Consider the following 27,191-nt stretch of genomic DNA (forward strand, 5'->3'; position numbering starts at 1 on the left):
GTAAAGTGGTCATTTTCAGTATCTTTCAACTAGTTGAATATTATAAGGATCTGAGCTGGGGTCACAACGATTTTACAATATGTCTTAATGACTTTGGAAGTGAATGTGCTATTAGCACATTTGCAGATGACATAGAAATAGGTGGGAAGGCAAATTCCGACGATAATAAAAAGTTGACCGATGTGTGCAGAAACTTGGCAGATAGAATGTAATGTGGGAAAATGTGAATTTATGCAATTTCACATGAAGAATAGGAGAGCTGAATTTAGTTTAAATGGGGAAAATCTACAGAAAGCTGCAGTGGAGAGGGATCTGGTGATCCTTGTGCATGAATCACAAAAAGTTAGTGTCCAAGTTCAGTGAGTAATGGGGAGGCAAATGAAATGTTGAGCTTTCTTTCAAAGGGAACGGGGTATACAAATAGGGAGATCTTGCTTAAACAATGCAAGGTTCTCGTTAGATCATACCTCGAATGCTTTGAGGAGATCTGGCCAACTTGTGTAAGGAAGGATAAATCGGCGCTGGAGGCAGTCCAGAGAGGGTTCACTAAATTGATCCTGATGTGGAGGGATTTTCTTATGAGGAGCAGTTGTGTAGGTTGAGTCTGTACTCATTAGAATTTAAAAGGATGCAAGACAGTTTAATTGAAACATACAAGGCTCTTAACAGACTTTTCAGGGTAGATGGGGAAAGGTTGTTTCCCCTGTGGGAGGGTCTAGAATTAAAAGTCATAATCTCAAAGTAAGGGGTTGCCCATTTAAAGACAGATGAGGAATTTCTTATTTCCGAGGATAATGAATTGATGGAATTCTTTACTGCAGAATGCTGCCAATGCTGGATCATTAACTGTACCCAAGACTGGGAGATCTATTTTAATCAGTAAGGAGAGCAACTGTTACAGGGCAAAGGCAAGAATGTCAAATTGAGGATGATCAGATCAGCCATGATCTTGTTGAAAGGAGGTGCAGACACAATCTGCTGAATAGTCTGCTGCTTTGATGGACTTATAGTTTAACAATCTGCTTATCATTACCTTAAACATTCAAGAAATATACAGCCACTTCTGTGCCAGAGATTTCCAAATTTGCACAACCCTCAGAAAACATTATTTGTCCCTTTCCTAAAAGAGTGACCCCTAATTCTAAAACGGTGCCTCTTTGTTTTGGTCTCACTCATAAAAAGGATCATCTTTTCCATGCCCAACTTGTCAAGACTGTTCAGTATCTTATGTGCTTCAGTCCAGTCACCCCTTACTCTTAACTCCAGTGGAAACAAGCCCTTTCTGCCAAAACCTTTCCTCATGAGGCAACCCATTCATTTCAGGTTTCAATCTAGTAAATGTCCTCTAAACTGCTTCCAGTGTATTTGCATCCTTCTTTAAGGAGCCCAAAACTGCTCACAGTATTCAAGATGTGGTTTCATCAAGACTTTTTGTATAACTGTAAAATAACATTCGTATTGATTGTAACAAGGTCAGCCAGCTGGGCATCTTAGAATGAGTTCCCGGATTTAACCAGATTAACGGCCTCAATCAGGGAGGCATGGCTGACAGAGGAGAGCCAGAGATTTTGGCACTCAGAGAGCTGACTCTGAAGAGGCAGCACTAGAGTCCAAGACTCTTCATAAGAATAAAGGTTGATGGTGACTGGGTGCTGGTCTCTGTAGAGCTATTTCAACATCCCTACTTTTTTTTAGATTCAGTTCCTCTTGTAATATAGCAGCCCAGCTTTAATGCCTTGCTGTACCCATGTACTAATGTTTTGTGACTCATGCAGTAGAACACCTAAATCCCTCTGCATCTTAGAAATCCACAGTCATTCTCTTTATGTACTGTTCTGTTTTTCTAATTTTTTTTCTGGCAAACTGAACAGCTTCACTTTTTCACACATTATTCCTATTTATCAAATTTTTGCCTCCTAACTTTACCTATCTATTTCTGTCATGCAAACTCCTTGGGTCTCCTGTAAAGACCATTTAAAAAAAAAAATCACCTGTACTTTTAATTGTAAACAGAAATGAGAAAAGAAATGTTTTAACAACCTATGATTGTTTCATGTTTTGAAACTAAGCAACTGGACATTCGTTGTAAGCATTATTTAAACAGCTGCAATTTGAGCACTTGTTAAAATGTGATTGCAGATCAATTGGAGCTAAGGGGTTATGTATAGTTGAAGCTTTTATTTGGTGCAAGTACCTGATTGGTCTTGGATTTGTGACCAGTTATCAATGATTTTTTTGCTTGCCAATAATTGTGAATGTATCTTGTTCACCACTATAAAATTTTGAGCTACCTGAGACCCAGAGAAACATTTTAGACCACCATCAGCTCAGCAACTCTCCTTTCTGTGGTAAAAAAACACTTAACTTGAAGAAAACCAGTTTATCATACAGCATTTGCTCTAAGTTGAAAGGATATCCTATCTGATTAGTTTGGCTGAATTTTTTTGTAAAGGTAACTAAATATATTGATGAGGGTAGTGCAATTGATATGGTTCGCATGGACTTCAGTAAGGCCTTTGACAAGGTCTCACATGGAAGGCTGGTCCGATAGGTAAGAGCGTATGGGATCCAAGGCGAAAGTGAGTACTGGGGATTAGAGTGGTGCTGGAAAGGCACAGCAGGTCAGGCAGCATCCGAGTAGCAGGAAAATCTACATTTCGAGCAAAAGCCCTTCATGGAAAGTTGGCAAACTGGATCCAAAATGGACTTACAAATAGGAGGCAAAGGATGATGGGGGAGGGTTATTTGTGATTGGAAGCCTGTCACCAGCATTGTACCACAAGGATAGGTGCTGGCAGTCTTGTTCTTTGTTATGAACATTAATGCCCTGGATGTCAGTATAGAATTTTGAATTAATAAGTTCGTAGATGACATGAAATTTGGTATTGTTGATAGTAGGTAGAATGGTCTCAGGCTACAGTCTTTATATTGATCAGCTAGTAAATTGGACAGGACAATGGTAGATGGAATTTAATAGTGAGAAAATGAATTTTGGGAGGCCTAATAAGAAAAGGGTATCCACAATGAGCGGTAGGTCAGGGAATACTGATGAACAAAGAGATCTTGCTGTCCAAGTCCACAGATCCTCGAAGGTATTAGCACGTGGAAAGGGCAGTGAAGAAGGCCTATGGAATCCTTTCCCTCATTAGCTGGCGCATAGAGCACCATATATTGGAGCAAGGAAGTCTTGTCACTACTTCATAAAACAATGGAATGGTCATGGATGGAAAACTGCAGTTCTGATCGCCACATTGATGGAAGGATGTGATTGCACTGGAGAGAGTGCAGAGCAGATGTTGCCTGGTATGAAAAGTCTCAATTATGAAGAGACACAAGAGAGGCTGGGTTTGTTTTCCTCGGAGTAGAGGAGGCTGAGGACGGGGGTGGTGGAGGATCTGGATGAATTCACAAAATTGAGAGTCACATATAGAGCAGATTGTGGCATAAGTTTAAGATGAAGAGCGAGTAGTTTAAAGGAGTTCTGGGGAAATTTCCTTTTACCCATTGTTAGATATATGCAGCATGTTGGCTGAAAGGATGGTGGAGACTAGTACTCTCTCAACATTCAAGAAGTATCAGGATGAGCACTTGGCACGCCAGGACTGCTGTTACTTTTGTTTCCTTATTTGTCTGCAGTTTGACCCCTGGTCCACATTTGCTTTATTTATTTGCTGGTTGACCTCTTATGCTTGACTACATTTTTTTTTTCTGTCCCCTGGTCATTTGCTACCAGGCCATTCAGCTGTTTGGCAGAGCTGTCTTACTGTTTTGTGAACTGATTATTTAAGTGGAACTGTATCTATATTTTGAATGCTTATTTCATTGAATATATTTGTCAAGTTTGTGTTTGGGACTGTGTTCAGAATTGTCAAATAGTTGACTATCCTTAAAACAAGAGAAGGTATATAACGAATAAACCACAATAAACTCAAAGTTGCACAAGTTGCCCAATTCCCTTTCTGCAGATATTTTGCATGTTGTTGCAAAACATTAATCACAGTTGGAGGGCACATAAATTAGTTAGGTACAATGTATGAAATGTGTGGTTAAGAAATGGTTCATTTTCTCAATATTTTCTGAATATTTGGAGGATACTAAGAATTTAAAAAGTTTTGTTCATTGGTTTCTTGCCGAAGTTACTTTCTATGATGAGCTGCCTCCTTAAACCCCTAACCCCCACTGCACCTTATAATATGGATTTTTACTTGCCAAGATGTCTCTTATCAAATTACCTACTATTTGCCAATTAAGGTAAACCTCTCCACTGAATTCACAGTTTTCCATAGGCCCTATTTGGACTTGTCAGGTCCAAAGATGTGAAAGATAATTGGAACGTTGCAATTATTGCCTGGGCTGACATTTAACTTGCTGAAAAGTACGGTTTGTGTATCATTTTGTGACTAAGTATTACCATTAGGTGAATGACCTTTCATATATAGTTTCAAACTTGGTAATTTGCTTTAAAAGTTTAAAGTATTATATGCTCTTGGGAATTTTTTTTTATGGGGTGTGTTTCCTAGTGCTATTTCCCGATCCAGTAATAGCCTTTAGAACACCCGTATTGTTTTACCCCTCCCTAGCCAATGTTAAATTTTGATTCCGGATTCGAAATCTTTGGAATGAAAGATCAAATCTCCCACTGTACCTGGTATTTCTACATGTGCTGATAGTGGGAGAAGTAAATTTGAATTGGCTTTCTCTGTGGCGCTTGGGTTTAAATCCAGTTCAAAGTAATGTTATGAAATAGTCTTCTGTCTTATTAGTAAAATGATTTTGGATAGTGTCATTTTAGTGTGGACCAAGAGCACAACCATTTTTAAATGTGACCAGTGCAATTTGTTTCTGATCTTGTGCTAATTAGGAGGCTAATATGACAATGATGCTCAGGATTTTCCACTTCTTTTTCTTTTAGATGAATATACCAGAGTGGATAGTAAACCTCCGACATGAACTGACACACAGGAAACTTCCTACACTGGCATGGTGCCGAAAAGGTAATAAAATCCTCTGTTGCTAAAACAGAAACTGATGAATTTTTCCCCTGTATTTTTTTTGTCTGTAGTGCCAGTTTTCTTTCTCTTGCTGTTCACTCTTATTCCTCCCATTTGAGGCAAGTAGGATGTTGGTCTGCATATTGTGCTGTCTCATGTCAACTCTCAAAGTAACAAGTTGGATCCTAGTCATGTGTAGTGCTTTGGGAACTATCCTTCGATTAAGTAATGCAAACCTGGCATTGCAATATGACACAGCACAAAAGGTGCCTATTTGTTCATTGGCTGTGGTCAACCAAATTGTTAAAACTGTACATGCCCATGCCAGTTCTTAGATGCTATCCAACTGCGTTTTTTTCACCAAGTATTTGTCTAATTCCCTTTTTTAAAGTTACTAGTCATTTGGTAGTATAAACCTTGGAATATTGTCCTGTTCTATCAGGACAAGCTCAATTGCTAAATTTTGAATAATCACAGGAGAAAAAGGTGCTGATTGGTTGGTTAGTTGAATAGCCATTGAGGTGTTGCCATTGGAAAGGAACAGGGAATTAGGCTTAGGGTTGGGACAGATTACTTTTTTGCGGACACTATTCTCTGCTGTTATTGTACAACTTAACAGACTGGTAAGACACTATCAGTCTCCTATCTCTTGTACACAAGAAGAGTCAGCCCTATCAGCATGAAACTGACTCTGGAAAATTTCACATGATCAGTTTTTATGAACAGCAAGTTGTACTGAATTTCTTAGAGTCAATTTGCATTGTATTGTTGCCTGGATACTGCACTTGACAACAGTTTTTATTGGCTTGGCACAATGAGGAAAAGAGTCAAATCTGTATCACTCAAACCCTAACTTTATTAGTTTAGTTGAAGCATGCTACAATCCACACTGTTTGGTTAAAAAATGGTTAACAGCAGACATGTATTCATACAAGGCTAAAATCTATGGACAACCACTAGATTTCTTTGATGCCTGAACAGCCAAAGATTTTAAAGGCTAATACCAGAAAACAGGAGCTCACGCTAGTCAGGCAATCTCTCCCAGGTCCTCTCTGTAATCACCAAGCATGAGGTCATCAACTTTGCAAAAGTTGATCACCTGAGTTTTCGCTGCTAACACATCCGAAATCCTTTTATTTTTATCCTTTTTCCTTATCTTTGTGAACTTTTCGTGGGTTTGTTAGATGAGCTAAGAGCCGATGTCTTTTGTTATCGGCTCACCCCAACAACGTTGTTAGGATTACCTCATTACTTTTCCACCAAATAAGGATTTTTACCTTAGAGTCAGAGTCATACAACATGGAAACAGATCCTTTGGTCCAACCAGTCCATGCTGACCATAATCTTAAACCAAACTAGTCCCACGTGACTGCTGCTGCCTCATATCCCTCCAAACCTTTCTTAATTGTGTACTTATCCAAATGTCTTTTAAATGTTATAACTGTGTCCACATCTGCCACTTCCTGAGGAAGTTCATTCCACATGTGAAACATCCCCTGTGAATAATTTGTCCCTTCTGTGTTTTTTTAAAATCTCTTTCATCTAGCCTTAAAAATATAACCCCTAGCCTTGAAAGCCCCTTATGTTATTCCTCTGAACGGAACCAGTTCAAGCCAGCCCGAGCACTGGCCGACGCTTCAGTAAGCTTAGTTCACAAGCTGCCGTTTGCATGTGTGTGCAGTCCCTGGCCAACAATTGATTTGATGTCCCTTTGTTTACTGTCTTCCCACAGCATAAAATAAGCATTGTTCTGTAGCCAAGCTTCCTTTATCTTCGATAATTAATTAATGTGGTCCATACTCCCTATGTTGTTGGCCTTGTATATCTGTGTCTGAGAGTAGATTTAACCATTCACTAACTAAATAATATATTCATATACAGCGAAGGGATCGAATGTTGCTTCTAGATGGCATAAATGAGTTACATTATAAGCTTGACTAATTTTAGTAAAGTGCTTGTCCGTATAGTCCACAATTAACATATTCTTATCATTGAATTTAGCAGGGGACATTTTGTTTCAGGTGTTTGTTAGTTGAGTACAGATTGTACTCCACCAAAGGAACTTGTCCTTTCTCACCCACACCTGTTGTCATGGTGCCCCTTCTGGGTGGAGAAAGTGTTTGGGTGAAAAAGATATCCACAGTGTGAAGTTGAAACTTGGCTTCATAGCCCTCTACTCATTTATAGAATCTTAATCTGTATTGGGTTGGTGTTTTTGTTTCAGCTTTTCAGTATTTTGTTTATGTTTTACTTCCTGTTTTGCGTAGTCATTATCCTCATCTCTGCATAATTCTTCTGGTGTCTGTAAAGCAATTATCTATTTCTCCACCCAATGGTATTTTCCTCTCTACTTACAAAGGCAAGTGCTGATGTTGAGATCCAGTTATCTGGAATGCTGCCAGTTGTATAAATACTTCCCTGCGTGTTCGTTCGTGAGAATCTAGATTGGGAGTATGGCAGACTGTTCATTTGTGTTGAGTGTTGGGCTTCATCCTGGTCACCCACTATCCACAAAAGTGCATTCTAGAGTTCAGAAATGGGATATTCTAATTCTAACTGTAGACTTGGTTTATTTAAAGTGCAGTATATTTTTAAGGACTTAAATACAGTAGCGCCTCGACTTACGAACTTAATCCGTTCCGGGACCCAGTTCGCGAACCGAAAAGTTCGCGAACTGAATCAATTTTTCCCATTGTTCGGATAGCATAAGAATGCTTGGACGTAGCAACGAACGCTGTTCATAACACACGCGCCAAAGACCAACTGAATGAGATCACGCAGGGCCCGAGAGCTTTTGCGTTCAACAAGCCCGTAGCAAAGCAGAACAATGAAACCATGTGGTCGCGCACGGGCTTTTTGCGTTCGTACCTTGAATTTCGTACGTACATTGAAGCAAAATTTTACATACAATCCTGTTCGTAAACCAATTTGTCCGTGAACGGGGTCGTTCGTATGTCGAGGCGCTGCTGTAATTTATTTAGACTAGTAATAAGTTATTATACATTTTGCTATGAACTAACATTGCACTGAATGTAGTAATCAGGAATGAGAATCCTGACTGACTTTTACTCTCTTTCCTATTCAGAAGAGTGAATCCAACCTTTGTACCCTCCCAATGCACCTCTTAGATCAGCTGACTAAGCACTTGTGGAAATCAGGACTCAGATTTTCCGGTCTTTGAGACTCAGCTAGGTTTTGTCTTCACTAATTAATCTGTTCAAGAAGTTAAATACCACATGGGCGGCACGGTGGCACAGTGGTTAGCACTGCTGCCTCACAGCGCCAGAGACCCGGATTCAATTACCGCCTCAGGCGACTGACTGTGTGGAGTTTGCATGTTCTCTCCGTGTCTGCGTGGGTTTGCTCTGGTTTCCTCCCACAGTCCAAAGATGTGCAGGTCAGGTGAATTGGCCATCTAAATTGCCCGTAGTGTTAGGTAAGGGGTACATGTAGGGGTATGGGTGGGTTGTGCTTCGGCGGGGCGGTGTGGACTTGTTGGGCCGAAGGGCCTGTTTCCACACTGTAAGTAATCTAATCTAATCTAATCACATGACCAGCACAGGCTACTTTTTTGTTTCAGTTTGGAGCAACAAAATTTCACAACTGAAAGACGGATTTCCATTTTCCAAATTGCTTCGACCTATGTTTAAATTTAAATAATTGTTTTTATTTGTTTTCATAACCAAAACTGCAGTGTTAAACTTGAAACAATAGCACTTGTATTTGAGTAGCTGAGGGGGGTGTTCTTATAAGATGACTTGGTCACAATGTAATGTTTTTCCTACCGCCATCCCCATTACTTGTGGCCTTTGGAATAGCTGTGGTATTGCTTTTGTATTGTTGGCTTGGATGAAACCCTGGGACCTCTTACATTTTATACTTTGTTATTGTACTGATACTAATGCTGTGATGTGGAACGGCACTGCGGACTACAACTATTGACAATTTAAATGAAATGAAATGACCATCTGGTATTGACCTAGTAACCAGAAAAGACAATGGCAGAAATAGCTCTGTTGACCCTGCAAAGTCATCCTTATTAACACCTGGGGCTCGTGCCAAAATTGGGAGAGCTGTCTCACTGACTAGTCAAGCAGCAGTCTGACAAATTCATTCTCAATGAGTCATATTTTATAGACAATATCCTAGACACCATCATCACCAGTGATATGTCTTGTCCAACAGGCAGAATAGATCTGCAGAGGTCATGGTATAGTGGTATGCAGTCGGGCTCGAGTTACCATTGGAGGCCACAAAGTTGACTCCAGACCCCATGAAGTCTCATGGTTTCAGGTTGTATGCTGATAACTACATACTATCAGCTATCACCAGCTGATAACTACATACTATCTTCATTCTTGAATCAGTACTGTTCTGTGTTGAACAACACTTACAGGTAGCACTGAGGATGGCAAGGGCACAAAATAGATTCTGGACGGGGAATGTCTGTGTCAACCACAAGATTGGCTCAGTAACAGCACTACTGATTGAGCAGGTTGGATCATAAAGGACATAGCTGTGAGATTGGGTTTGTGGTATGTGATGAGGAAACCAACAAGAGTGAAAAATATACTTGACCTCACCTTTGGCAATCTATCAATTGCATCTGTCCATAACAGAATCAGTAAGAGTGACCACCACACAGTCCTTGTGGAGACTGAATCCGACTTTACATTGAGAATACTCTCCATTGTGTAGTGTGGTATTATTATCATGCTATTTGGGACAGATTTTGAACAGATCAAGCAACTCAAGACAGTGGCATCAACAGCAGCAAAATTGTGTTTGAACACTTGACCATGACCATCAATCCAGGGGATCAACTCTGGTTCAAGGCAGACTGCAGGAGGTCATGCCAGGAGCAATGCAAGATGTACCTCCAATTGCATCCAGATGTGAATGGTGGTGGACAATTAAACAACTGACTGGAGGAGAGGCACCACAAATACCCCCATGTTCAATGTTGGAAGAGCCTAACAGACAGCTAAGGCTGAAGCATTCACAGCAAATTGAAGTGCTGAGTTGGTGATCCATCCATTCCTCTAGTGGCCCTCAGCATCATAGATACCAAACTTTAGCCAATTCCATTCACTCTGTGTGATATCAAAAAAAACATGTTTGGAGGCACTGGATACTGTAAAGGCTATGGGACTAGATGACATTCCAGCAATAATACTAAAGACTTGTGCTCCAGAACGTGCTGCTTCCCTAGCCAAACACATCCAGTACACTTAAAACACTGGCATCTGCCTATGTAGGAAATTGCCCAGGCATGTCCTGTACACACCTTGGGATCTGCCACTAACTTCGCCGCCACCACCACCCCATCTATTGTAATAGTGCCTTTCTTACAATCCTTTTCTATCTCCGGATTGATTTTGCACAATGTTCGGCACCATTCGTAACTCTTTATATACTGAAGCAGTCCATGTTTCAATGCAACAAGATCTGGGCTTGGGCTGACAAGTAACAGTCGTGCCATACAAATGCCAGGCAATGACCATCTCCAGTAAGAGACTTGACCTTTTAATGGTGCTGCCATCACGGAATACCCCACTATCAACATCCTCGTGGGGTCACCATTGAGTAGAAACTCAACTGGACTCTGCATGTAAACGCAGTGGCAACAAGAGCAGGTCAGAGGTTAGGAATACTGTGGCGAGTAATTCACTGCCTGATTACTCAAAGTCTGTCCACCATCTACAAGGCACAAGTTAGCGATGCTCCTCACTTGCCTGGATGACTGCAGCTCTAACAACACTCAGGAAGCTTAGCACTATCCAGGACAAAGCAGCCTGCTTGATTGGCATCTCATCCATTCCTTCACACTGCTGCTACTGAGAGTCAGCAGTGGTACTATCTACAAATGCATTGCAGAAATTCTCCAAAGATCCTTAGCCAGCTCCTCCAAACCCATGACCACTTCCATCTAGAAGGACAAGGGCAGCAGAGAGAAGGGAAAGCCACCACCTGCAAATTCCTTTCCAAGCCACTCACCATCCTTTCAATGTCACTGGGTCAAAATCCTGGTCAGCCAATGACTTCCATGTCCCATGAGTGAATAATAAAAACATTACGTAGTTGACTTGGATGGATGAATTGATGGAAGGCCTTGTTGTCAATTTGCTGATGACTCGAAGCTAGATAGGAAAGTTGTGATTGAAAATATGTTTTGGAATTTAGATTTTGAAATAATGGCATTGTGAGTTGGTTACCTTTTCGTTTTGGAGGACTTTTTTAAAAACAAGACATGTTAGAACAATTAGGAGGAGACCTGATTTGAAGTCAGAAGCAATTTTAGTTTTCTTATAGGAGCATTGGATAAATGAAGAAAAATACTGTTACCTCTAAGTTTGGTTGGAAATCCACAGGCAATTAGAAGCTGTAAAACTCAAAGCTCTGTTTTATGTTTTAATTGTGATCTGCTTTAATCTGTGTTTTAATTCATCAGTTCATAGGTCATCCCTTTACTTGTTATTCAGCTGTCGACATTTCATTAATATCATTTATATTAATCTATTGATACTCCTGATTACCTTCAAAGACCTGTTATTCAGCGTGTTGATACTCTACTCTCACTATTTATATTTACCTGTTGACATTCTTAATTACCTGGAATTATCTTGCCCTTCTCTTTCTGCTTGCATATACTATGCCTGTGTGCCTTTCTGTACTTCACCTAACGAAGGAGCAATGCTTTGAAAGTTTGTGACTTTAAATTTAAATAAACCTATTGGACTATAACCTGGTGTCGTGTGACTTCTGAATTTTGTCCACTCCAGTCCATCACTGGCAGCTCCACGTGTGATATGCAGATAGTGTATGTTACAATTTTGTGTGTTTGAAAACTTATATTGGGAGTGACTTAAGATTGAGTCTAAAAGAATATCTAATCCAGAATGTTAAAATTTGTTACAGTATCTGTTTTGGAAAGTAAGTTAACTTTTCAGATGTGGACCCTTCATTTCTTGGACAAATGAAATCCATAGCAAATAGATACCAGCAGAGGGCACTGTTCTTCCATTATTGCATCCCTATAACATGTGCCTACATTTATTGTTTTTGTTTATTGGTACTTTCAGTGACCAATTACTAAAATTTTTTGTTATTCTTTTGAGATGTGGGCATCCCAGCATTTATTGCCTGTATAATTGCTCTTGAAAAGGTTATGAGCTGTTGCCTTAAACTACTGCAGTCCTTTGGGTATAGGTACATCCACTGTATTATTGGGAGGTTAGTTTAGGATTTTGATCCCAGGATGGTGGGAGTTTCAGAAATGGTAATGCCAGTGGATTTCAAGGGTTGATGGTTGAATTCCCTCTTGACTAAGATGATCATGTCTGTTACGGTCACGGTTAAGTAAAATCTGTCTGTAAGGTTATTTTGCTAAAGGGGAAAGGAAATAGTTTTAAGACGTGTTTAGAATTGTATAATAGTTGCAGCACAAAAGTTACCTTGGTATTGTCCTCTGCAAATGCAATTCAACTAGTGCCACTCGCCAGCGTTTTTTTCTAATTGTCCTGCACTTTTCCTTTTCAGACAATGATCAGTGTCTCAATTGACTCTGTCTGCAACACACTTTCAGACAGTGCAAAACATATCTGAATTTCAAACTGTGGTGTTGCTTCTTTTACCATTTGGTTTAAATCTGATGCCCTCTGGTGGTGGTTCTTTTTACCACTGAGAAATCGATCTTTCTAATGTGCATTCCCCTCATGATTTTGAATCTTTCAAGCTTCTCTTCAAGGAGAATAGTCTCAGCTACTCCAATCTAGCCATATAATTGAAGTTCTTCACTCCTAGAATTATTCTCTTAAATATTTTCTGCACTGTGTTGAGACCTTTTAATTTCCACAGTGCTGTGCCCATTTGTGTCCCATTTAGAATTGTACACTTCTGTTTTATCCTGTCAGTTCTGACTGTCAAAGTGATTTGTTTCATGTTTCTCTGCATTAAATTCAGTCTGTTGCTTGTCTGCTCGTTCCACTGTGTTTATGTCCTTTTGAATTTTTATATTGCCCTTCTCACAGATTATAAAGCTTATATTTCATATTGTCCACAAATCTTGAACTTTGTGTCCTTTGCATTCTGAATGACTTAATATGAAGATTTGTATCTCACTGGGCATTCTTATGTTAAATAGTCTTTCATGCAAATGAAAGTTGTTTGTGTGATACTGAACAACTAAAGAAATGAGGGGAATTAGGACTTTCCTTCTTGAAAATATAACTTTAAAATTAAATTGCAATTTTCGCGTGAGAATTTTTGTAACATAATTTTGTATTGTACCATCTGTACTGAACACGTGAGTTTAATTAATTTTGCAGTGATTTTGTTTCTTCTTCAGGTTGTGAGTTTGTTTTGGAGTGGTTACGACAGCAGTACTGGAATCGACAGTTGGGAAACAATGTTGTGGATAATTGGGTCGTGGACTCTCAGGAAGAGGAGGAAGCTGATGATGAAGCCAAAATACAGGATGAAATGAAACAGAAGGAATTATATGGTTGGAACTTGAAAGATATAGAAATGAACGTTACAATCATTAACCAATTGCATGTTATGTAACAAATAAATTGTTCCTGCTTAGCTTTGCTTTGAAACTGCATATTCTTTCTTTCAAATTTTCCATGTGGAAGGAAGAATGTTTAGTGAATACCAATATGTTCCTCCAAATGTAAAAGGCAAGCACTATACTGTGTTGTAGGGGTTTGGGCAAGGTGGTTGCTAAGGGTGGACACTGGAGCATGAAGAGAAACCTGGTGGAGGAGGGAAGGGGATGTAATGGAGTGAAGTTGAGGGAAGCTACGAAGGAGAAGGGAAGCTGGGAGGTGAAGAAGAAGAAAGGAAGAAGCACTGCAGCTTGCAAGTTGGGGGCCCAAAGCGATTTGGGCATGTTGCCAGCAGGGTAGGGGAGAGAATATGGCTTTACTTCTGTCAGCTAAATATTCTGTTGTTGACTAGGAGTCAGGAACGATTGAAATCACTGAAATAATTAATTTCCTGCAAATACTGTTCTAGAAAGTTCTCCAATACACATTGCAGCAATTACTCACCGTCTGTGCCCCACACTCTTACTTTTTCCCAGTCTACTCTATGGTAAATAAAATCACCAACTATCACAACGCTACTTGTCCCGCAGATTTCCATAATCTGCCTCCAAATTCTCTGTTCTACTTCTCCAGCAAGGTCACTGCTTCCTTACTGTTGTATCTGTTCTGTATAGCACATCATTATTTGCCACTTGGATAAGGTGCTTTCGCTAAGTTGATCCTATGCTACAATATGGGATGGTCACCTTTGGTGGAAAATTGTCTAAAAGGAGCAATGACCAGTAAATCAAGTATTTTTTTTTTCTCTGCAAAACAAGTGTAGCCTGAAGTAAACAGATAAATATATTGACTCGTAAATGCCATGCTGTGGAGGTGCTGGTGTTGAACTGAGGTGGACAAGGTCAGAAGTTGCATGACATCAGATTATAGTCCAACAGTTACTCTGCCTGATGAAGGAGCAGTGCTCCAAAAACTTGTGATTTCAAATAAACATCTTGGACTATAAACTGGTGTTGTGTGACTTCTGACCTTGACTCATAGAACACTTTGGTGTTTTTATATCTCACTTTCATTTATGTTTAGAATCTTTTTCAGGATGTGGTCACAAACTGAAATGTTCTGATGCTTTTAATCAGGCTACATCTTTTTGTGTTCCTAAATTTCCTGTGTACTGCCCTGAACAGGAATCTTGTGAGGCAAGGTTCAGCAGGCACCTGGAACGTTTCAGTATTTCTCTGAGATACTATTCTCACAAGGTAGATTAAGCAATGGCAAACTACAGCCTGGAAAACCTTCTAATTCGGTTTATGGGCTATTCAGATGGACATGTTGCTGATGTTCAATGTTGTTACAGAAAGAGCATATTATATCCTAAAGAACAAAAAGGCACATTTTTGGTTAAGAACTTCTCATAACCAAAATGGATATTATAAAGCAGGCTTTTTGAATTTGACTCTTAGATTAAAATTGTATTTTGTTTAAATTCATCAAATATTTGAATTCACCATGAAACATTTGTTTAAAAAGCTGCAGTTTCAATGAACCCCCAAGGTAAATCCTCCATTTGTAATATTTTCACTTTTTTCTCCTCCAGACAAAGCCCGAGAACTGCTGACTTCCTTTGAGAAAGAACAATTCCAGGTATATAATTGCTAAAGATTTAAGTTTCTCGTTCAGTTCTATTAATATGTCGGTTTGATTCAGAAAAGAGAAATAGACAGTTTAAGGAATAAGTATTTGTACAGTACTTTTTAAGCAATTATGAGAGACAGAAACCGTAGACCTGATCTATTGGAAAATGAAAATCCACTTGGTCCAGCTGCTGCCTCTTTGCTCATTGAAACAAGAGTCAAATGGTCAATCACAGGCTGTTGAGCAGGAAGGTGATCAATTAGCAGTGTAGGGCATCTCTGCTCTCAATCTGGATTTGAGGCTGAGGCACAATAAAGTCTGCTTGTTTTGCAGCTGTACAATCTGGTCCAATGTCAGTAACTAGGTGTAGAACAGGCCTGAAAAGAATTATGCATTTAATAATTAACTCCTCTGTTTCTGATGGAATTATTTGAGGTGGAATGTTGGCAAGATAATAGAAGAACTCACTTTTCAGCTAGTTTCATGAGATCCTTAACATCCAGCTAAATAACTGGAGCAGGCAGATGGGACTTCTCATCTGAAGGACTCTGTTTCTGAAGATGTATTACTCCCTCAATCCTGCAATTAAGTATTAGCCTGGATCTCGAGCTCTAGTTCTGTTGTGAGGCTGACGCCTACATTCCACTGACTTGTCAGCGTGCTACCAATTGAATCAGTTTATCAAAATTGTTAGAGCAAATAGTTTGCTTCAGTATCTATTTGATTTTTGAATATTTATTGGACATTTTGATAACAACTAAACAGTAAGCTGTGCTAACAGGACCATGTTAACATAATTTGTTAATTTTAGTAGAGCAATATCATAGAGATGTACAGCACGGAAACAGACCCTTTGGTCCAACTCATCCATGCTGACCAGATATACTAGTCTCATCTAATCCTATTCACCCACACTTGCTCCATATCCCTCTAAAGCCTTCCTATACCCATCCAGATGCCTTTTAAATGCTGTAATTGTACCAGCCTCCACCACTTCCTCTGGCAGCTCATTCCATACACTCAACACCTGTGTGAAAAAGTTGCCCCTTAGGTCCCTTTTATTATCTTCCCCTCTCACCCTAAATCTATGCCCTCTAGTTCTGGACTCTCCGACCACAGGGAAAAAGACTTTGTCTATTTATCTTATCCATGTTCTTCATGGTTTTATAAACCTCTATAAAGGGCACCCCTCAGCCTCCAACGCTCCAAGGCAAACAGCCTCAGCCTATTCAGCCTCTCCCTATAGCTCAAATCCTCCAACCCTGGTAACATCCTTGTAAGTCTTTTCTGAACCCTTTCAAGTTTCACAACATCTTTCTGATAGGAAGGAGACCAGAATTGCATGCAGTATTCCAACAGTGGCCTAACCCAATGTCCTGTACAGTCACAACATGACCTTCCAACTCCTGTACTCAGTACTCTGACCAATAAAGGAAAGCATATCAAATGCCACCTCCATTATCCTATCTACCTGAAACTCTACTTTCAAGGAGCTATGAACTTGCACTTCAAGGTCTCTTTGTTCAGCAAAATTCCCCAGGACCTTACCATTAAGTGTACAAATCCTACTCTGATTTGCTTTTCCAAAATGCAGCACCTTCCATTTATCTAATCTAAACTCCATCTGCCACTCCTCAGCCCACTGGCCCATCTGATCAAGGTCCTGTTGTAATCTGAGGTCACTTTCTTCACTTCCACTACACCTACAATATTTTTAGATTAGATTAGATTACTTCCAGTGTGGAAACAGGCCTTTCGGCCCAACAGGTCCACACCGGCCTGCCGAAGCGCAACCCACCCAGACCCGTTCCCCTACATTCACCCCTGCCCCTAACACTACGGGGCAGTTTAGCATGGTCAATTCACCTGACCTGCACATTTTTGGACTGTGGGACGAAACCGGAGCACCCGGAGGAAACCCACGCAGACACTGGGAGAATGTGCAAACTTCACACAGTCAGTCGCCTGAGGCGGGAATTGAACCCGGGTCTCTGGCGCTGTGAGGCAGCACTGTTAGCAACTGTGCCACCGTGCCGCCCACTCACACAGTATTGATGTCATCTGCAAACTTACTAAACTATACCTCCTATGTTCACATCCAAATCGCTTCTATTAACAATAAAATGCAGCGGACCCAGTGACACACCACTGGTCACAGGCCTCTAGTCTGAAAAGCAACCTTCCACCACCACCCTCTGTCTTCTACCTTCAAGTCAGTTCTGTATCCAAGTGGCTAGTCTTCCATGAAATCTAACCTTTCTAATCAGTCTCCCATGAGGAACCTTGTCGAACGGCTTACTGAAGTCAATATAGATCATGTCTCATGATGTTCTGCCCTCATCTATCCTTTTTGTTATTTCTTCAAAATATCCAATCAAGTTTGTGAGACATGATTTCTCACGCACAAAACCATGTTAACTATCCCTAATCAGTCCTTGCCTTTCTAAATACATGTACATCTTGTCCCTCAGGATTCCCTCTAACACCTTGCCCACCACCAATGTCAGGCTCACCCTGGCTTTTCCTTACCACCTTTCTTAAATAGTGGCACGACGTTAGCCGACCTCCAGTCTTCCGGAACCTCACCTTTGACTATCAATGATACAAATATCTCAAAGATGCCCAGCAATCACCTCCCTACACCTTCCCGCCGAGTTCTAGAGTACACCTGAGCACATTCAAGGGATTTATCCACTTTTATGTGTTTCAAGAATTCTAGCCCCTCCTCTTGAGCAATATGGACATTTTTTCAAGATGGCACCATCTATTTCTCCCCATTCTATATCTTCCATGTCCTTCTCCACAGTAAACACTGATGCAAAATACTCATTTATACCCCCCATCTCTGGTGGCTGCACACATAGGCTGCCTTGCTGATCTTTGAGGGGTCCTGTTCTCATCAGAGTTCCCTTTTTGTCCTTAATGTATTTATAAAATCCCTTTGGATTCCCCTTAGCACTGTTTACCAAAGCTATCTCATGTCCCCTTTTTGCTCTCTTGACTTCCCTCTTAAGTATACTCCTACTGCCTGTATACTCTTCTAAGGATTCATTCGATTTCTCCTATCAATACTTGATATATGCTTCCTTATTTTTCTTAACTAAACTGTCAATTTCTTTAGTCATCCAGCATGCCCTATACCTAACAGCCTTTCCTTTCACTCTAACAATAATATACTGTCTCTGGATTCTTGTTATCTCATTTTTGAAGGCTTCCCATTTTCCAGCCATCCCTTTATCTGTGAACGTCTGCCCCCAGTCAGTTTTTGAAAGTTCTTACCTAATACAATCAAAATTAGCCTTCCTCCAATTTAGAACTTTAACTTTTAGATGTGGTCTATCCTTTTTTATCACTATTTTCAAACTAATAGAATTAAGGTCGCTGGCCCCAAAGTGCTCCCGCACTAACGCCTCAGTCACCTGCCCTGCTTTATTTCCCAAGACTAGGTCAAGTTTTGCACCTTCTCTAGTAGGTCCATCCACATACTGAATCAGAAAATTTTCTTGTCCACACTTAACAAATTCGTCTCCGTCTAAACCCTGAACACTATGGCAGTCCTAATCTATGTTTGGAAAGTTAAAATCCCCTACCATAGCCACCCTATTATTCTTACGGATAACTGAGATAGAGATGTACAGCATGGAAACAGACCATTCGGTCCAACCCGTCCATGCCGATCAGATATCCCAATCCAATTTAGTCCCACCTGCTGGCACCCGGCCCATATCCCTCAAAACCCTTCCTATTCATATACCCATCCAAATGCCTCTTAAATGTTGCAATTGTACCAGCCTCCACCACATCCTCTGGCAGCTCATTCCATACACATACCACCCTCTGTGTGAAAAAGTTGCTCCTTAGGTCTCTTTTATACCTTTCCCCTCTCACCATAAACCCATGCCCTCCGGTTCTGCACCCCGACCCCAGGGAAAAGATCCCGTCCACTCACCCCATCCGTGCCTCTCATAACTTCGCAAACCTCCACAAGGTCACCCCTCAGCCTCCGACTCTCTAGGGAAAACAGCCCCAGCCTATTCAACCTCTCCCTCAAATCCTCCGACCCTGGCAACATCCTTGTCAATCTTTTCTGAACCCTTCCAAGTTTTGCAACTTGAAAGGCTCCGTGGGTAGCACTGCTGCCCCATAGCACCAGAGACCCGTGTTCAATTCCCTCCTCGGGCAACCGTCCATGCGGATCCCGCACGCTCTCCCCGAGTCCACGTGAGTTTCCTCCGGGTGAACCAGCCACGCTAAATTGCCCGCAGTGTTGGGTGCATTAGTCAGGGATGAATTTAGTGGAATGGGTCTGGGTAGGTTGCTCTTCAGAGGGTTGGCATGGACCTGTTGGGCCGAAGGGCCTGTTCCCACACTTTAGTGAATCTAATCTATTCTAATCTAATCTTTCTGATAGGAAGGAGACCAAAATTACATGCAATATTCCAACAGTGGCCTAACCAATGTCCTGTCCAGCCGCAACATGACCTCCCAACTCCTGTACTCAATACTCTGACCAATAAAGGAAAGCATACCAAATGCCGCCTTCACTATCCTATCTATTTTCAGGGCTCTATAAACCTGCACTCCAAGGTCTCTTTGTTCAGCAACACTCCCCAGGACCTTGCCATTAAGTGTATAAGTCCTGCTAAGATATGCTTTTCCATAATGCAGCACCTCACATTTATCTAAATTAACCTCTATCTACCCCTCCTCAGCCCGTTGGCCCATCTGATCAAGATCCTCTTGTCACCTGAGGTAACCTTCTTCGCTGTCCACTACACCTCCTCCAATTTTGGTGTCATCTGCAAACTTACTAACTATACCTCTTAAGCTCCAAATCATTTATATAAATGACTAAAAGTGGAGGACCTCTCAGTACAAAATTGTTTCTCAATTTCCCACTGACTACGAGGGGGTCTATAATACAATCCCAATAAAGTGATCATCCCTTTCTTATTTCTCAGTTCCACCTAAATAATCTTTTTGGATATATTCCCAGGAATATCCTCCCTAAGTACAGCAGTAATGCTGCCCCTCACAAAAGCATCACTCCCCCTCCTCTCTTATCCCTTTTTCTATCCTTCCTGTAGCATTTGTATCCTGGAACATTAAGCTGCCAGTACTGCCCATTCCTGAGCCACATTTCTGTAATTGCTCTGATATCCCAGTCCCATGTTCCTAACCATGCCCTGAATTTACCTGCCTTCCCTGTTAGGCCTCTTGCATTGAAGTAAATGCTGTTTAATTTATCAGTCCTCCCTTGTTCTCTGCTTTGTCTCTGCCTGCCCTGAGTGTTTGACTTGCTGTTTTTCCCAACTGTACCAGTCTCAGATTTATCGTTTTCCTCACTATTTCCCTGGGTCCCACCCCCCACCTTACTAGTTTAAAGCCTCCTGAGCAGCTCTAGCAAATTCCCCTGTAGTATATTAGACCCTTTCCAATTCAGGTGCAATCCATCCTTCTTTTACAGGTCACTTCTACCCTAGAAGAGATTCCAGTGATCCAAAAATGTGAATCCTTCTCCCATGGACCAGCTCCTCAGCCACACATTCATCTGCTCTATCCTCCTATTCCTACCCTCACGAGGTCGTAGCACTGAGCGTAATCCAATGTTACTACCCTTGAGACCGTCCTTTTTAAATTCCTACCTAACACTCTATATTCTCCCTTCAGAATCTCATCCTTTTCCCTTCAGAATCTCATCCTTTTCCCTTATGTTGTTAGTTTCAATGTGTACAATGATCTTCTGCTAGTCCCTCTCCCCTTTGAGAACATTCTGCACCATCTCTGAGATATCCCTGATCCTGGCACCAGGGAGGCAACACACCCTTCTGATTTTTTGCTGCTGCAGAAACGTCTGTATGTGCCTCTGATTAGAGAGTCTCCTGTCATTATCGATCGCTTGGAACCCCTCATTACATTAGAGCCAGTCTCAATATCAGAAAGTTGGCTGTTCATGCAACATTTTCCTGAAAGTCCAATATCCCCTGCATTTTCCAGAACAGCATACTACTTTGAAATGGGGATAGCCACAGAAGACTCCTGCGCTACCTGCCTACCCCTCCTACCTTTCCTGGAGTTAACCCTCCTACCAGACTGTATTTGCAGCTTTTTTCCCTTCCTATAACTGTCATCCATCACACCCCTAGCTCTTGTAAATTCCTTATTACCCTAACTGCTGCTCTTACCAATCCATGCGATATGATAGGATTCACAACCAAAGACACTTCCTGAAGACATGATCATCAGTATCATGGAAACTCTCCCTAAACTCCCACATCCGACAGGAAGGGCATATTACTCCACGAAAGGCCATCTTTGCTCCTTCACAATCTACAGACCCAGAAAATAGCACTGTCTTTTTGCTCTAAGAAACAGTGCTCCAGACTGACTTAGTACTTATGGCTTATATTTTTAAAATTTTAATCAAGAGACAGATCTCAATAAAATATATAATCAAGAAAGCACCCATTCTACTCACCTCTGTAGACTTACATCAAGGTTACACTTAAAAACTGTGTACTTATCTGTTCCTGTGCTGTGAGCTGTCCCACACAGATTCCTTCAAGGTCAGCAGTGAATTTCACTGTTTGTTAATTTTTCCTAGAAACACTCCAATGTCCAGAGATACATAAACTCAAATAGCAAAAGCAGTAACTGTGCAAATTCACTACTGTTTCAGGAAGCAGTGTAAGTTTCTCTCTCACCCTCACTGACCATGTCGTTGCTGCCTTTTATCTGTGTTTCTCCTTTTAAAAGTGCTGTTGTTTTGATATTTTCCCCCCAAAGTTCCAAAACAATGCAATTTCACATAAAACAGTAATTGCTGCTCCTGAAGTTCAAGGAAATCACCTCCAACACCTAAAATACCTCAAAAAAGCAGCTCTTACAGTCACAATTTCTTTCCTGTCCTCCATCGTGGATTACCCAGAATCCTCACATCTTCTAGAAATGGTTCCATCAGACTGGAAAATAGCTAATATTAACCTCTATAGGAAAGCAGGGAGGTAGGAAATAGTAAACTATAGGCCATTTAGTTTGACATCCGTTGTGGGGAAGTTGTTAGAAACAATCATTTGAAGAGATTATGGCTGCATATTTCGAAGACTTTGAGATAGTGAGGACTGCAGATTTTGGAAAGTCAGACTATAAAATGTGGAACTGGAAAATGTATAGCAGGTCAAACTGCATCAGAAGAACAGGAAAGTCAATATTTTGGGCAAGACCGTTCATCAGGACTCTGTCCTGTCTGAAACATTGATTCCCCTGCTCTTCTGATGCCCCTTGACCTGCTGTGCTTTTTGCTCATTTCAACTCTGCACGTTTTGAAGAGTTCATGATAATCAGGAAGCATCAGCATGGTTTTGTCAGGGGAAAGTTGTGTTTAAATAATTTATTGGAGTTCTTTTAAAGGGGTAATATGCTCTGTGGATAGGGTAATGTGAAGCTTATAGATGCCATTTATCCAAAATCCTTGGGGCCAGTTACTTTTCAGATTTTGGAATTTTTTGGATTTCAGAATAAATGACATTTTCACAGTGAAATGAAAAAATATTACCGAACATCAGATCCACATGTGACTAATATGAGTGCCGAAACATATTTGACGCCTGCCAGTACTAGGCCATGCCATGACGTGATTTGAATGGGTATGGAGTTGGGTCACATGTTCACATGCCAAGCAACCTTTTATACATAAAAAAAACTTCGCAAACAAATTTCGGATAAAGGATTGTCTACCTGTACTTGAATTTCCAGAAGGCATATGAAAGGTTGCAGCATCAAAGGTGATCACAAAAACTAAAAGCTTATGACATAAAAGCCAATATATTAGCATAAATAGTTTATGCAGAAATGGGTCTTTCTTTGTCTGGCAGGATGTGATGAGTGGAGTCCTGCAGGGACTATGCTGGGATCTTAAAGTTTTATGATCGATAACAATGACCAAGATTTGAGGAATGAAAGCCTGTAGTAAACTTCAGAGATGACACCAAGATGGGTAGGAAGGTATGTGGTAAAGAAGACAAGAAAGTTGCAGAAGCATATAGATAGGTTGAGTGAAAAATTGGGCAGGTTAAATATAATATAGGGAAATGTGAAATTGTTCACTTTAGCAGAAAGAATGAATAGGCAGACACAGGACAACGGTGAAATTCTGAGCTGTTGATTCAGGTATTCTAGTGCATAAGTCAAAACAAATTCCTATGCATGTACAGCATATAATCAAGAAGGCTAATGGGGATGCTGTCTTTTAGTTTCAATTTTTCTCATAATAATGATGTTATTGCTGAAATCATGTAGGGCTTTGGTGAGACCACATTTCAAAGATTGCAGTTTAAGGATTAAGGAAGAATTGGAGATGCATTGGAGATGGTTTACAGGCTGTTTACTGGACTAATATCTGGAATGAATGTGTGTCTTATGAGGATAGGTTGGACAGGCTGGGCATTTTTCCATAGGAGTTTTTAAAAAAAATAAGTGAAGGGTGGCTTTATTGAATTATACATGACCCTGAATTTGACAAAATGGGCATGAAAAAGAGGCTTCCTTTTGTAGGTCATTCCAGAACTAGGGGGCATTGTTTAAAAAGGTGTTGCCCTCTTAGGACAGTGATGAAAATTGATTTTTCTCAGATTTGTGCAAATTTGGAGTACTCTGCCTCAGGATGTAGAGGCAGGCTCATTGATTATTTTTAAGGCACAGGTGGATAGATTCCTGTGAGCAGGGAAAATGGGTTATTAGGGGTTGAGGAGAATGTTGAATTCAAAGTAGACAGATCAGAGTGAATGGCAGAACAGGCTTGAAAGGCAGAATGATCTATTTCTATATTTTTGTATGTTTATAAAGTTAGTAATAAGGTAAAGGACAGTTCTTTCTTCAGTTTGAACAGTCCTGTCCAAAGGGTTTATAAATTACTTTCAGGTTAGGGACTTTATACAGAAAAAGACTACATTGATGGTTAGTCCCTATAAGTTGGATATGGAGAGGAGAGTGCTTCAGTCCAGGGGCGCTTTCTTGGTCAGCATCCTCCATCATTTTTTAGGAGGTAATATTTCGAAGGACATTGAGCAGCTTTGAGATTCTGGACTCAAGAATTGGGAGTGGAGATCTTGTTAGAGACCCTAAGGAAGATTTTGATTTGTAATAGAGAACAGGCTATGCAATTGAAGGTACTCCACAGGGCTCGTTTGACACCAAAGTGACTTGTGAAATTTAAGACCAGAGCATCCCCAGTGTGCCCCCAAAATGTAAAACAGATGTTTGTACTCTTACTCATTACTTGTGGTCATGCCACAAGCTTCGTAGATATTGGGGTGCCATTGTGAGTGTTTTGGAAGGGGTTTTGGGAATTGAGGTCAAGGTGGATCCGGTGTCCTGCCTCTTGGGTTTGCCAAATCTCTCTTCTTTGGATGCACATGGGAAGAAAAGTCTTTCATTTTGTGAGAGGAAGAACATTGAGCTGGGTGTTGGAGAATCCCCCAGGACTTTCGAGGTGGCATAGATTAGTTGTGGAGCACATCACCCTGGACTTCCTTATGAGTATGGTGCACAGAAAATGGAACTGTTTTATAGAGGCAGACTTCTAGAAGTGCTCCAGGAATCAGTGCTATGGCCACAATTATTTACAATATATATTCATGTCAGGGTAGAATTGAATATTAGTTTAATTGGGAAAGCCTGTAGAAAGTTGTTTTTTTAAAACTTTCAAATCTTGTGGCTTTATTCTTTTAGTGAGTACCTGGAGTATCTCACTTCATTGTTGTAAAGAAAATATTGATGATTCTTGACCAAATTATTTACGAACTTAGGGAGAATCAAAGATAGGTTAATTGAGTTGGCAAAGATCTGGCAAATAGAGTATAATGAGGGAAAATATGAAATCGGTAATGAGAATAAAAAATCTCACATTAATCAAATGGTAAGAGTTTGAAGATCTCTGAGACGCAGAGGGATCTAGATATTCCAGTGACAAATTGCAAAAGGTTAGTATACAAATATAGCAGGTAATTAAGGCTAATAGAATGTTTATGCAAAAGGAATTGAATATAAAAAGAGGGAAATTATATTGGACATTGGTGACACCACTTCTGGAATACTGTGTATAGTACTGCTCTTTTTATTCAATGAAGGCTGTAATGAAGGCAGTTCATAGAAGACGAAACTAGATTTTTAGCTTACTCGACCAGTACTTTGAATGAATAGCTTGTCTTAGAAGGAAAGATTGAGCAGTCTAGGCTTTCTATCTGCAGAAGTTTACAAGAGTAATAGGTGATTTGAATGAAACACAAGATCCTAAGGGGTCTTCACAAGGTGGATATGAAAAAGATATTATTGTGGGAGCGTCTAGAACTTGGGGTCACTGTTTATAAAAATGATATTTCACCATTTATTTGAGAAATGAGGATTTTTTTCTTATAGAAGATAGAGTTTTTGGAGCTCTCTTTCTTAAAAGACGGTAAAATCAAAGTCTTCCTATATTTTTCAGAAGTAAATAGATTCTTGGTAAAGAAGAGGGCAATTGAGAATGGTAGGAATATGGAATAATCAGATCAGCCATGATTGTATTGAATATTGGAACAGGCCTGAGGAGCTGAGTCACATTTTGCAGCTCCTAATTCATATGAATGCATGGTGAGAAGATTACTACAAATTAACAGTGCACGTGAATTTTTTTTTTATTTCCTAGGTTTTGATGGAGCAGAAGTTAGTTTCCAAAGCAAAGAGATTCTGGAGTACTCCAACTCCTGAAATTGAATGGATTTTATCACAAGTTAAAAAACATGTATTGGATAACAGGTACATTAAATATGGATATTTTATGGTCAGGCTAGCAAAGACCAAGTTATGCAGCTGCAGTTAACTGTACTTTGTAATGGACTGTTTTGACCAGGGTGGGATTGGAAACTTCTGGTCGACTGTACAATGTCTCCTGTTGCACCCTGTTCCTGTACCTCCCACCAGTTTCAAATTATATATATATGAAACTTTATTTGAGGTAAGATGATTTTAAAATAAAAACAAACACTGTAGATACTGAAAATGAAATAATGACAGAAAATGCTGGAAATAGTCTGTCTGGCAGTACCTCTAAAGAGAAACAGTTAATGTTTTTGCTTTTCCTTTGATTCCCTTCCATTGTGTTTTTTTTTTAGTTTTTGGTTCTTAAGCATTCCTGGAGATCTGTGATGACCGGCTTTGATCTTTTAATTTATAAGGTTTGGTTTTAGTTGCTATTTTAATTGAGCTTAAGAATTATGCAAAGGCTAAAAGTCAACAATCTAAGTATCACAAATTCTAAGGGATTCTCTAGAGAAAATATCTCTTCAGTGGACTGTTATGATTGCTTTCCTTAAACTAGTTGTGAAGACTTTTTTTTCCTTCTGAACTACCTCTTACTTGTTTGAATTGTTTTGGTTCCCTGTCTTCTGTTTCTCTATTTCTTGCTGCTCATGTTTCATTCTTTGTTGTCTGATTTGTTTCAACCACAAGTTCGCAACTCATCATTCTCTGCCATAAGATAGTTGATTGGTAAGACTATTTGGAAATGTAGTGAATTTATAATGGTGGACTTTAGTCAGTTTACTATTTCTATTTCAGTCAATATTGTTTAGGGCAGAAAAGGTGAGAACTTCTGAAGTGCAGTCAAAAACACTTTCTACATGGGCATGTTTCCTGTCCAATAAGGAAGGAGGCCTTGGATCCACATTGAGAAAATTAGATTAAGTAACAGTCTGGCACCTTTTTCGATGTAAGATCATAGTATCATAAGGCAAAGGGCAAGGAGCAATCCAGAGATTAACTAATTAACTTACAAAGGGTGATTTCAACAGGGGTGAAAATAGACCTGTCTTGGGTAAATTGAAATCCAAAGTTGAGCCAAATTGTAATTGAGAGATAGCATGTCTTTAAAGAGTATGTAGTCAAGATACATTCCTGTAACAAAGAAACTTAGGATGAACAAATTCAAGGCTTCAAGGATTACGGAAGATGAATAAGAAAAATATTTTTATCAAATTCACCA

The 27,191-nt window shown here is 40.1% G+C and overlaps 1 protein-coding gene across 1 annotated transcript in view; it reads left to right on the top strand.

The window, feature by feature from the left end:
* Nucleotides 1–27,191, top strand: part of las1l (LAS1 like ribosome biogenesis factor) — an 82,944-nt gene that overhangs the window by 11,251 nt on the left and 44,502 nt on the right. Inside the window, exons 4-7 of the mRNA XM_043704838.1 lie at nucleotides 4,913–4,994; nucleotides 13,339–13,494; nucleotides 15,135–15,181; nucleotides 25,857–25,966. Of these exons, the coding sequence (XP_043560773.1) occupies nucleotides 4,913–4,994; nucleotides 13,339–13,494; nucleotides 15,135–15,181; nucleotides 25,857–25,966 (395 nt within the window). The remainder of the gene's footprint in view (nucleotides 1–4,912; nucleotides 4,995–13,338; nucleotides 13,495–15,134; nucleotides 15,182–25,856; nucleotides 25,967–27,191) is intronic.

Source organism: Chiloscyllium plagiosum, chromosome 15 (assembly GCF_004010195.1).
Source record: "Chiloscyllium plagiosum isolate BGI_BamShark_2017 chromosome 15, ASM401019v2, whole genome shotgun sequence".
NCBI lineage: Eukaryota > Metazoa > Chordata > Chondrichthyes > Orectolobiformes > Hemiscylliidae > Chiloscyllium > Chiloscyllium plagiosum.